At 38.7% G+C, this 13,365-nt stretch overlaps 1 protein-coding gene and 1 long non-coding RNA gene across 8 annotated transcripts in view; one reads left to right on the forward strand and one right to left on the reverse strand.

Moving 5' to 3' along the window:
* col19a1 (collagen type XIX alpha 1 chain) overlaps positions 1 to 12,674 on the forward strand; it is a 346,509-nt gene extending 333,835 nt beyond the window's left edge. For 4 of the 6 annotated variants that reach the window (XM_069886134.1, XM_069886135.1, XM_069886136.1 and 1 more), the window contains 3 exons: positions 1,291 to 1,425; positions 5,456 to 5,533; positions 11,203 to 12,674. In XM_069886134.1, the coding sequence (XP_069742235.1) occupies positions 1,291 to 1,425; positions 5,456 to 5,533; positions 11,203 to 11,333 (344 nt within the window). In that variant the 3' untranslated portion in view covers positions 11,334 to 12,674. Of the gene's footprint in view, positions 1 to 1,290; positions 1,426 to 3,476; positions 3,894 to 5,455; positions 5,534 to 11,202 lie in introns of those variants that run through there. The other 2 variants (XM_069886137.1, XR_011340316.1) reach the window with 2 other exon arrangements.
* LOC138736505 (uncharacterized) overlaps positions 1 to 13,365 on the reverse strand; it is a 69,841-nt gene that overhangs the window by 38,025 nt on the left and 18,451 nt on the right. For both annotated transcript variants that reach the window (XR_011340322.1, XR_011340321.1), the window contains exons 3-5: positions 10,390 to 10,464; positions 5,192 to 5,297; positions 2,738 to 2,827 (exon numbers count right to left, since the gene is read on the reverse strand). This is a non-coding gene — a long non-coding RNA (uncharacterized lncRNA). The remainder of the gene's footprint in view (positions 1 to 2,737; positions 2,828 to 5,191; positions 5,298 to 10,389; positions 10,465 to 13,365) is intronic.

A 13,365-nucleotide genomic window follows, 5' to 3' on the forward strand; every position in this document is an offset into this window, starting at 1 on the left:
AGGAATGACATTATTAGACCTTTGAACCCAGATTGGAGTATTCTGGTACAAAAACCAGATGAAACTGTTAGGTTCTATACGGATTATAGGAAGGTTAATTCAGTAACTAAAACAGATGCTTATCCTATTCCAAGAATAGATGACTGTATTGATAAAATTGGCAAAGCTAAATTTCTTACTAAGTTGGATTTGTTGAAGGGTTATTGGTGTGTGCCTTTAACTGAGAGAGGAAAGAATATTTCAGCTTTTGTAACTCCATCCGGTTTATATGAGTGTAATGTGTTACCTTTTGACATGAAAAATGCCCCTGCAACATTCCAGAGGATGATTAATTCAGTTATCCAAGGGTTAACTTGCCCGAATGAACGTTATTGCAGCACATGACTGTATAGACATTGTCCCTCCTCCTCCTCTCATAATCTTTATTTACAGTATCCTTTTACATGAGTTTTATTTTGCTAATGCAACAATTTTGATTGATTGTATAAGACCACTATGGCTGGACAAGATATTATTTTGCCGTGTCAGTTTTGTTCAGTCTCTCAATAAATGTTGACTGTGTTTCAGGACAGTTGTTTAGTTCTATATGGTTCCATTCATCTCAGCAAGTGTTCATTATCCCTGTTGTTTTGGAAAATGCATACTGATCAATGATGTAAAGCAGCAACCTAATCAGGCTGCTTAAGCAGTCTTTAAAGAGCAGCATGTCCCTGGAGAGATTACATGGTAGTAATCTAATCAGATTTTAGCATTTTGAATTCAACAACTCCAAATCATTCAAAGATGTTAATCCAATTCAGAAGTGCATTTATAAACTGCAACAGCAAAACTTGACTTGGTTACTCTCTGAACAATGATGGAAGGTTAACAATAACATTGTAATCCTTGCATTTTCACTGAGAAAATCTCAATATTCATTTCAGCAAAATCCAGTGTCCAACAATCATCATTTCAGTCAAATTTCTGGTTCTTTCCTTTAGATCTCTCACAATGGCTCAACATTCAATTCTAGATGGATTTTTGTATTTTTTCAGATATTGCTCTTCCTTCATCAATAATCCTAAAATTTTCTTCATTCCTCACACAACAGTGGCAATCTCCATATCTTCCCTCAAGTACGAATGATCAATTATGACAGAAAAGGTTACATGAAATTGAAGAATAGATGTATTTAAGGAATATTTGAACTACACTCTTAAGTAACAGACCAGGCTCAAACTCTGCAGACAAGTGGAAGTTTGAACGAAGAATGGAATAATGGTTTATGTTTTCTTCCATTTTTCTCTCCAGATAAGCTTGCCCACTATGAATTGAAGTTCCCTGCTGCAATGTTGGCTGTTCAAGCAAAGTCAGGTCTAAAAGGAAAAGATGGATTACCTGGACTACCGGGGGCTCGAGGAGAAACTGGACCACAGGGACCCAGAGGCAAGATTTACCTCAAATAATAAACTTAATTTGTTCATATTCTGAATTTAAATAGTTGAAAACAAGAAAAATATTCTTTGACCTTCCTGTACAGCGGCACGAGTTTCTGGCAGCAAGAATTCGAAAATATAAGAAAATAATGACTGAAACTAACTGATTAGTCCAATTGTAGGAGTAGTTTCGTCATTCTGAACAATTCCATTTTGTAATGTTTCATTATACATACAATAATACATATATGGCAGTCAGAACCAGGTGCAGGAAGAATTTACTTTGAATGGACTGCTCTAGTGAGGACAAGCAAGAGATTCTGGGCAATACTAATTGCTATAGTATCTGAAGTGGTGAAACTGTTTGCCCATGTGCTAATTATAAGATGGCATTGTATGTTGGGTATAAACAGTTAAAGTTACCTGCCTCACTAGATCTGTTACAAGCAGAAGCTCACCGGAATAAAGATAAGAATTGACAGCAACATTTAACAATTAAATCACATTAAGTGTGGCAGGACAGAATCCTTCAACATATTTATACAGCATTTGACTTTGCATTTAGATTCATGACCTACAGGGATTTAGACACAGTGCTGGGAGGTAGGAACAAACTGATGGCTCTTTTCCATCTGCCACAGACATGTTGGGTCAAATTACCAACAGATTGTAAATGATCAATGCTTCTATAGTGGGAGAGATCGCCACAAGGTGAGGCCTAAATCAGGATGGCATTCTACAGGTGGCTGATTGTTTTGACATGTGGGTTATTTTTACAATCTAACGCACCAGCCAAGATAGAGGCAAAGGTGGAGGGAAGCTGCTGTTCACATTGCCTGATATCACACTCAATGGGGTGAATGCAAATAAACTCAGTTAGAGTGAAAAAAGTATGGCCAGCTTTCCAGGTAAGAAGAGTTGCAGTTACTTCCAGAATCCTAGTACCTTAACATTGTGAACGATGTTGTATAATTTAAAAAGATCTATAGTTCTATGACGTATGTGAATTGTGCTTCAATGTTAAAAAGAAATTATCTGGATTTTTTTTTAAATGTTTCAAATAGGGATGGATTGTACTTGATGGAAATGAACTTATTTCACCAGAAATATCCTGCTTTCCCTCTTGGGCACTAAAATATTGCAACAAAACTGCACAATCTTTACAGCCATTGATGGCTGATCAGTCATCTCTCTTCTGGAATGACGGTGATTTCCAGGACTATCCTTGAATCCAAAACACTTGCAAGGGATAAGAATAAGGCTTATCAAGTCCTAAAGACATTGCATGTCTCATTCACCAAAAGCTACAGACCTGTACCTACCATTCTTGAATCCACTGCTGGCAACTTTTAGGGACTGACTTAGGTTTGCAGAAGTCTTTTGGCTAGCTTTTTGTAAAACTCTCATTCTATCTGTAATAAACACAAGCTCTTGTCAATTACCTCTTGGAATCTGTGCTTGGAGAAATTAAGAATTTTCATGGTAATGCACAATTTATTGGTTAAAAAAAGTTATTGGGAGAGGAATACTGTGTATAGAGTGTAATTCAGAGAGGGGAGGAGACACTGCTTCTTAACATGACTGAGCAATAAAACTCACCCCACAAACATTCTCAAAATTTTAGCCTGACAAAAGAAACAGCTATAGCAGTTAGTCACAAGCCACAGACCTGCTCAGAAGACATTGAAAAGTCTGTCTGAAAGAATTTTAAGCAAAACATTCTCTCTCCAATATTGTTGATCACAGGCAACCATATAAGAAAAGGCCAGTCAACCTATATGTATTTTGATTTCCAAGTTTTCGCCCACAACCATCATAAACCTTTTATATTGAAAATTTCTGTCGTTATAAGCTCATCTGAAATTGTATCTGCCCTTGACAACTGAGAATCAAATAATTGAACAAAAATTAACCCAACTCCAGCTATTTTTGAAGTAGGAAAACAAATTCCCTGTGTAATTCTAGTTCCCTTTTTCACTATCTATTGCAAAAAAATTGCATTGTTTTTAGCTTTGTGTCTCCTCCTCTATGCATGAAACACCATTTTTATTTTAATTCCAGGAAAGAAAGGCAAAATGAAAATGAAGAACGATGAGACGCGTCCTTGATATATTATTGTATATCGGGGAACTGCTATAGTACAAAGCCGACTTTCCAATTCATTGCTGCTGGAAATACAATTGTGCTCCATCACCTGGACAACCCAAGACAGATGAGCATTATTCAAGAAACTTGAAAACTGGCTGCATGTTTTGTTGATGTCTTAATTACTTTTCTACCTCTTGGGATTTATTCATCCCATTTAATAAAAGATCCTGCTTTCTGGTTGGCATTTTTCCCTGCCACTTCTTTGGAATTCACACTACCTGTTTGTGACACCAGAACATATTTTTACCTGAAAAAGAGATTTAAGAATTATTGCTAATACTCTGGATATCTCAAGGTGGTCAGTTTTCATATCTGCAGATTTTTTTCCTGCATATAATTTGTCTTTTTTTTTTTCAGTAAACAGCATGAATTTTTCAGCTTTGCCTCCTTGTCAATTTCTCAGAGTTCTTAAGCCCACATTTCTCTGCAGCATGTTGTTTCAAGGTCGATCAGGAGTCATCAGTCCTTTATCATTGCTGAATGATTAATTTGTCCACATGTTCTTGTGCAAAATCTTACTTGTTGGCTTATAGGCATGGTTTTCATTTAAACATTCAAAGAGCTAGCTTTTCTCACCTAAGACAATTAGAAACTAGTTCATGAATTATAACCTGAATTATAGACATCCCATTATTGACTTAAACAATGTTTTACAAGTATAGTGTAGTGCAGAAAGCCTGTTCAATCGTCTTCTTAGATAGAGCCATAGAGTCATACAGCAAGGAAACAGGGCCATCCTCCTCACCTGAGCTGATCATTGTGTACCATTGATGTATATCTTATAAACCATTGTGATGCCATTTAAACAGCAAACCCTTCAGTTTTGTCATAGAGTTCAAAAAAGTAACGGTGAATACAAAGTAAAGAGGAAGTTTGATCTGCCTTGACTTTTTCCCCTCTGCAGCTGGACTCATCACAGGTTTTAAGCCTAAAATCTGCAGGAGGAGGAAAATATCAAGAGAGTTTAAGCATCAAAAACTTAGTTAAGGTCAGGACTTAGCCAGGAGTTATGTAGATAGTCCAGATTTCAACACTGGAAGGAGATCTAAATGGTCATGGTAATTCCCTCAAAACATGGAAATAACGCAAAATATGCTGTTGGTGAGAGAGTGGGAAGTTGAATACTGAGGACAAGATCACTGATCGTGACATTTATTGCTGCAGCCCAGCAGTTGGCAAAAGAAATGAACCCATGGTCATCTTCAGCTTTGACTCCTTGTTAGTTTCCTTTGGAGTCCTTCAGCCCACATTTCAGGATCAGGCAGGAGTTGCCAGCACTCAAGATTTACACAGCTACCTCTCTTGAAGATGAGGGGTTATTGAGGAAAAAGAAATCTAAAACAAAATATTAGAACAGGCATTTCTAGTTGACAGCTAGTGATGTATGCATTCAATTAGTGGAATAGAACCATTGCTTCACGTCTCCCAATGAAAATTCAACCTTCAGAGCTGCATGATGTAGTCAGGCTGCCATAGATGTACAGGTAGCTAAGATGTTAGGGAACCAATGCATGAGTGTTTACTGATGGAAATATCAACAATGTTTCAATACATTTAAACATCATTCACAACATTTAAAAGGCTTTTGGGCAGGTACTTCAATCAGAAAGGTACAGGGAGATACTGACCCCATGGGATTAACGTAGATACACATCAAAATTGCCATGGATGAAGTAGGGCAAATGGACCCATTTCTGTGCGTACATTTCTTTGATTCTGTAATTCTAACCAAAGCTAAAATAAACCACAAAGAGGTTAAGGATCATACTTTTGTGTGTAAAAAAAAAAAAAAAAAAATCCAAGCATAGAAATGTTACATAGTCACATGTGATTAATATATACAGGAATGTACACAGTCTATTCATCTTAAGTTCTGTGTTTATTCTGGACAGGTTACAGAGGTCAGAAAGGTGAAAGAGGCGAACCTGGCATCGAACATCCTGGTGAGATCGGTCCACGTGGCCCTCCAGGTATGGACTAGTACTTTGAACTTTCCATGGCTGAGATCTCTCTGCTGTCATTTAGTGAGTGGAATAACCCAAAGGACAATTTAAAATGGTGTTTCCTCATTTCAACCCACACAGCCACATTTTCTTCATACATTCACTGACCTGGTATAAATGGACAAACCAGATGTCACCTCATCCCTATATAAATGGGGAAAGTTGGTTGTCTGTTCCCCAGACCCCAGCCTGCAATTCCAAAGAGCAACCCAAAAGCAAGATTTTGAAATCGGAACTGTGACCGAGAAAATGTTCTCAAACAAAATGTAGATGGCCTGACTAGAGAGGATGTCACACTAGACCTCCTCTTGGGTAAGCATGGCAAAGTAATGACTGAGGCACAGTGATTAAAACTCCAGTGGTTTTAAAATAGTTATGTGAAAATATAGGACTGGACAAGTTAACGTCCTACATTTGGAGTAGGCTAATTATTGGACAGGATCTTGCAAATATTGATTGGAGAAAACTGTTTTCCTGTCATGGGAACCTTTTAAGATAACTTTTATTGTCATATAATAATACAAAAAAGTCATATACACAAAATTTCATCACCTTTTGCTTGCTATAAAGGCAAACAAAGAGTCGGCATAAGCATTCCCTCCCCCCAACCCAATAACAACAGAAAGAGAAGCAAAAGAGAGTCCCTTCAGAATGTCTGTGGATTTGCCTCCAGTGCTCCCACAGCCTCTGTAGCCTCATTGGCGACCCGAGCTTCAAAACTCCAATACGATCAGGAAGCGTCCAGGAACCGGGGTCCATCTGGAGCATTTCTCTCCCTCAGTAACCTCTCAAATCCTGGTTCCAATGAGCCAGTCGCCAGCAGTCCTTCGACTGTGTTGCTAACACCCCCCTGCCTGTGTGGGTCCATTAGCTGCTGAGCCCCTTGCTCATCCACTGCCATGGTCACCTTCCAGTGGGGTCATCTCCCACATTCCTTCTCAATGGGGAGCATTCTCCCATTTCTGGTGATGGGAAAAGTTCAAGTTCAGCATGTTCCTGTTAGAATGAAGAGAAAGGTTGTAGATTAGAGCATCTGGATGACCAGAGAATTTGAGGCTCTGATTAAGAAAAAGAAGGAGGCATAAGTCAGTTCAAATCAAGTGATTGAGCAGAATGGAGGTGGTAGGAGTTTTCTTTAGCGGGAAATAAGGAGGGCAGGGGGAAAGAATATGAGATGGTCTTGGCAAATAAAGATAAAGAAAATCATAAATAATTCTACATATATACTAAAGGCAAGAGTAACTAGGGAAAGAATAGGACCCCTGAAAGATTCACAATGTGCGAATTTTGTGTATATGACACCTTTTTTGTATTATTACATGACAATCTATGTGTGAAGCCTCAGGAGATGGACGAGGTTCGAAGCAAATATTTCTCATCATGCACTGTGGAGAAGATCATGAAGCCTATAGAATTTGGGGAAATCGTGATACCTTGAAGAGAATCCACATGACTAAAGTGGAGGTGTAAAAATGGCATGGTTAACATAGTGGTAGCACAAAGCTATTACAGTGCCAGCGACCCTGATTTAAACCTGCACTGTCTGGAAGGAGTTTGTATGTTCTCCCCATGTCTGCATGGGTTTCCTCTAGGTGCTCCAGTTTCCTCTCACTCTCCAAATAATGTAGGTTAATTGATGTATTTGGGTGGTAGAGCCTTGTGGGCCAGAAGGGCCTATTACCATCCTATATCTCAATTAAATTATGAAAAAAATAAAGATAGAGATATCCCCAAGGCCTTATCAAATGCATTGTGGGTTGTTATGGGAATGTAGGGAAGAGCTGGCAGAGATATTTACATCATCATTAAGAATGGGTGGCAGAAAACTGGGGGTTGGCTAATCTGTCTAAATGTCATTCAACATCGCAATTGTATCCACCTCTACAATTTCCCCTTGCAGTTTATTCCAAATTCCCACGACCCTTTGTGTGAAGAGCCTGTCTCTTGGGTTCTCACACCTTATCCACTTCCAGATCTATGTTCTCTCATTTTTGATTTTCCTATCCTGCAAAGAAACATTGCTACTATTTAACTTATTTTTGACCTTCATGGGTTTTATAAACCTCTCTAAGAACCCCTCCCAGCCTCTGTTTATACCGTAAGGATGAAGCCCACATAGACCTAATTGAGGTGGCATAAGGCAAAGATGACAACACGGTGGTGGCACTGTGTCGCATATATTAGAATTGGTGCCTCACAGCACCAGAGACCCAGGTTCAATCCTAACTTACAATGTTGTCTATGTGCAATGTTGCACATTCTCCCTGTGGTCACGTGGGTTTCCTCATGGTACTCTGGTTTCCTCCACCACACCAAATACATGTGCCACTGTAAATGTGCGAAGGTAAGTGGTAGACTCTGGGGAGCTGATAGAATATAGGAAGATGGAATTGTGTAGGATTTGTGTAAATAGTGGTTGGTGTGGATCGCATAAATCACAAAGCTTGCTTCTGTGCTGTATTTCTCTTTGACAGTCTGACACACTCCATGACTCAAGTAATAAAAAGCTAAAAAGAAAAAAAATCTGTTTTGATGTCATTTGAATAAACACTTGCAAGAGATCTGCTCAACAGAAACAGACATGGAGAAATCAGAGAGTTAGATCAGACAACCAGACTACAGGCCCCAGGAGAATGACAACTAGTTATAAACAGATTAGGAAAGGCAGTCCTTTAATCCAAGTATCTGTAGGATTTTTTTCCAAGTAAAGTACAGGTTCTGGGCATTTATTTTGGATTTTTAAAATTATTTTATTTTTTATTTTCATTATTATGCATTAATATATTTTTGCAACATGTTTATAATTATCTGTTCCTCTATCAATGCCGAGGAGCATTGATTCTTCAGTTATGGGATGGCAACCCATGGTGGACAGCAGGGAGTTTTTACTCATTCTTTTTCATGTGACCAATTAACCTACTAACCCCATACATCTTTTGAATGTGGGAAGAAACAGAAGCACCTGGAGGGAATCCCCGCAGACCCAGGGAGAACATGAAAACTTCTTGCAGACAGCGGCAGATTCAAACCCGGTAATATTATTGTGCCACCCACAATGCTAATCACTACATTATTTTGAGGACATTGATGATCTTTCTCTCTCTTGTACCTATGTGCTGCCATCTCTCTTGGGCAATTAATGGTCAACCAGGTGGATGGTGATCTAGGTTCACATAGAGGTCAGACCAGATAAAGATGCTAGGTTCTCTCCTGAATTATACTGGTGCACCAAGTAGGCTGTCCAACCATCTCAGAGTTTCATGGTCACTAAGACTAAGGCCTACTTTCTGAATAGCCACTTTTGAGCTTAATAATAACATTGGGCAGCAAGTGGAGGGAATGACAGATTCTTGGGCACAGCAAGCCTGAAAGGAAGGACAAGAAGGGAAAGTTGAATGGTCACAGTGAGACTTAAATGCAAGGAGAAATGTGGGCAAGACAGATGTACAGAGTTTGAATCAGTGCTTAAAATGAACATATTGTGGTCATTGCAGAGACATGGTTACAATTGGGACAGGATTGACAGCTCAAGTGTTCCTGGGTTTCATGGTTTTGCATGTGAGAGAGGGAAGTAAAAGAGGGGCATGTGCAGCATTACTAATCTAGAGAATGTCACAGCTGCACTCAGATGTAATGGTGGGTTCAACTTCTGAGGGAGTATGTTTAGAGATCAGAAATAAAGGTGCAATCACTCTCATAGGGCCATTATTGCACTGGGAGGTGGAGGAACAGACATGCAGAGAGATTATGGAAAGTTGTAAAAGCAACATCCTTCTCATAGTGAAAGACTTTAATTTGCCCAGTATTGACGGACATCCTTAGTGCCAGAGGCTTCAATGGAGCAGAATTTATTTTGTGTCTAGGAGAGTTTCTTGAAGCAGTATATAGATAGTGCCACCAGGTAGGGGATGATACCAGCAAACAAACATGCTTACATATTTGCAAATGAGCCTGGCCATGTGATCCGAGTTTATGGTGGAACATTTTGGAAATAGTGATCAGTCTTCCTTAACTTTCAAGATGGTTATGGACAAGGGTATGCTTCTGGACTTTGTAGAAAAGTACAAAATTAGGGGAGGACAAATTATGACATGGTAAGTTTGGAGCTAGGGGTAATTAATTGGGAGTGGGAGTTGTTTAAGGACCAACGAATTAAAATCAAAGACTGACGAAAGGAAGCATAAGGGTGGCAAGGTAAGAGAACCTTAAATGATGAGACGTCATGAACTTAGTCAAATCGAAAAAGGAGGCCTATGTAAGGTTCAGGAAGCTATAGTTGGGGCCCTGGAGGAATATAAAAATTGAAGGAAAAGAACTCAAGCAGGCCAAAAGTCCTTGGAGAGCAGGATTAAGGAACATTGTAAGGCATTTTATAGTTACATTAAAAACAAGAGGATAACTCGAGACATGGTAGGAGGACCAATCAAGGACAAAGGTGGGAATTTATGCTTGGAGTCGATGGAAGTGGGCAAGGTACTAAATGAGGACTTTGCTTCAGTGTTTACTAAGGAGAAGGACTGAACAGTGAGAGGGAGCATAAGGTGGAGAATGCTCATATGTTAGGTATTTTGATATCGAGAGAAAAGGTGAATAAGATCCCTGGGTCTGATGGGATATAACCCCAGTGGTTGAAAGAGGCCAATGAAGAGATTTCTGGAGCCTTGACAAAGATCCTTGTCTTCTCATTGGCAATAAGAGAGGTCCCAGAGGACTGGAGACCACCTAATGTTGTTCCTTTGTTCAAGAAGGGAAAAAGGACAATCCAGGAAATGATAGACCAGTAAACGTAACATCACTAGTAGGGAAACTATGAAAAAGGATACAGGTGAATCCCTCCAACTTCTCTTTGTTCCAGCAATGGCAGTTCTGCTGTTTCTTCTAAATCTGGAGCACGTTACCTGGAAGGTTTTGAAAGCAGGATCTCTCACATCATTCAATTCTGAAGATGAACATTTAGATCACCAGAGCATAGAGATTCCAGTCTGTCCTGGTAAATGAGATTAGTGTAGATAGGTACTCGAATGCTGGCATGGATATAGTGAGTTGAAGGGAGTGGTTCTGTGCTCTATTACCTTCCCCACTTAAGATTCTTCTCATTCATGATCTTCACCCTGCTCTAATCCTTCTACACTCTTAATTGTTTTGCCAAATTTAGCACTGCTGCAATCTGAAAATTTGCTGAGGACGTCACATTGTGAGCTGAATGATGAGTTAGAATGTAGGACGAAATTGGGACATTTTGGTGGGGCTAAAGTACAAGCTGCAGCATACTTGTGGATTTCACTATGGTGCAGTTAGTCTCACAACTTCATTCTCTTTGCGTCTAAGAGTCAAATCTCTCTGTGGAACTGGCTTGGACTTGCCTCTACCATCAGTGAATACTCGAAAATTAAACACACATTAGGCCATTCAGTCCACAGTACCAGTTGAGATAAAGTCTATCCAGCTTAATGCATCTTTCAGGACATGGTTACTGCTCTGCAAGTATAATATGGCATGTATTACCTTAACAATCCTGTTGTCTTTATTGTATAACACAACCCCAGAAAGGCTCTCACTTTTTTTAAGGTTACTGTTTCACTGAGATGAGTTGCCATGTAGACACTAAGAAACTGTATGACCATTGTGTGTTTCAGGTTTGCCAGGACTGGGAACCCCAGGGCCCCCAGGCCCACGGGGTATCAAAGGCCCTCCAGGAAGCAAAGGAAGATGTGACCCGACTGATTGTTTCTTTCCTGCAAGTTTTCCAGAACCACCTACACAATGATAGTTTGTGGTTTAATGCTGGCTTTCTATTTCAAATGTTGCAGTTTTTGACTGTTACTAAACACACTTTACAATTTAGTAAAGGAATCAGGTTGCTACTTTTTGCAGTTTGCAAAGGTGTGTGGGTCGATACCTGTATGCAGATCATGCAGTCGGATCCACATTCAGTCAAAGAGTATGCACTCAGTATGATGGGCGATGTTGAAGTTCTAACTCAATTAAAAAGAGGTTGTGTTGAGCACAAGACACCCCAGCTGCTGTAGCTTCTCTACATTTATAAATCTGCTGGTGGAATTGTTCTCCAATTCCGCTTCATAAATAGTTTTTAAACACATTGATACATATTTTCCACATAATGTGGTCATTTGATTGGTAAATAGTATTTTTCAGTAATAAATAACTGACTCAAAATAGATAATAACTTTAACAACAAACGTCCATCCCCTTCCCATTCCATATACAGGCTTCCTTGGATCCTGCAGGCCAAGCCAAGGCCTTTGGTTCAGTGCTCCAGTCCCTGTACTTTGAAGGAGCTACCCAACCAGTCTCACACCCCATCGCTCCAAAAAAAACCACATTTTTTGCCAATTTGGTAGTTCCTATGAATGTGTTTATATCATCTATTCAATATTAATTGTTATTTATTATTGAAGTGTATCAGTCATTTATATCTAAAAGCTTCAATTGGCTGTGTCACCTCACAAAACCATCTCATGAAAACATCAGGCATATGATGTTTACATCTACTGCATTCAAGACTAAACAATGCCCTGCATGGTTTTTTTTCATTTATTTCCACATATAATTAGATGTAATTCTTTGTGATCGTATGCAATGGTCTTATTGATGTTATCATTACACATTATATGGTGCCCTATGTGATTTTACTACTGGTTGAAAACATTGCATGTCTTTTGAATGCCATTTCACAGCCATTATTTTGAAGGATTGGCCTTAAAAAAGAGCTTTGAAAGAATGATAGTGAATCTGTATGGCAGCATATGTAGGTGATTTTCTCCTCCTTACACTTCTATATAATTTAATAGCATATACTTCAAATGGCAAAATAGCAAGAAGCACTTATTTTGACAGATATGATAGTTTAATTTTATTGTTAACCCATTTTCTGTACCAGTAATGTATTGGTCCCATTAGGGCCAGGAAGTCATGCCAACCTTAAGAATGAATTGTGTGGAACAAATATTTTTTCAAATGGTGCTATTTGTATATTTTGAGTTTTTAATTTAGCCATGGCAAAGTGTAATTGTGAGCAACTTGTACTGCCTGCTTTTAAATACATATGTTGATTTAATTCAAATGTGATTAAAAATGGCAGATATTATTTTTTATACATTGTAAAAGTGCTATTTTATTTTCATACACATGGTATTATTTTCTGCCTGAGTGCTGGACTGGTTGGTAGAATGCATGCACGATGTATGCTACTGTGATTATTGCTTCAAGTTTATTTATGCTGGTATTTTGGACATTTTACAACATTTGTTTTTTATGTTACTTGAATGAAATGTATAGCTTGTAATTTAGGAAAAATACCTTTTATGTTAGTTAAAAAAGAAATTCGTTGGCTGCTGCGCACTGGTGCGAGTCTTTTAACCAATTGTACAGCAGTTTATTTACTGTTGGTAAAAGTACCTCGAGCAGAAAGAGCATTCCATCCTGACTTGGTCTCTAACCATAATTTTCCTTTTTTGCAAATTAAAGTGATGCATGGCAGGTCAAATATATTCATGTATAAAGTCAATTTGCTATGATTATACACCTGAAGTAGGAAGAGAATGCAACAAATGGAAGTCAACATAGTGGTGTCTCATATACAGCTGGACTTAGTTACTCATGGGGCATTGGGATAGCTCTTTCAGGAAACTTTCACAGGGATGAGAGACTGAATTGAAAAACATTAAAACAATTTGACTCTATCAAAAGGGAAAGTAGCAGAATATGAATGTAGGAATTCTCCAATTTTTAGTTCTAAATTACAGCACTTATATTTTTCCTGGTTTTTTCCTAAAATT

This window comes from Narcine bancroftii, chromosome 6 (assembly GCF_036971445.1).
Source record: "Narcine bancroftii isolate sNarBan1 chromosome 6, sNarBan1.hap1, whole genome shotgun sequence".
Lineage (NCBI taxonomy): Eukaryota > Metazoa > Chordata > Chondrichthyes > Torpediniformes > Narcinidae > Narcine > Narcine bancroftii.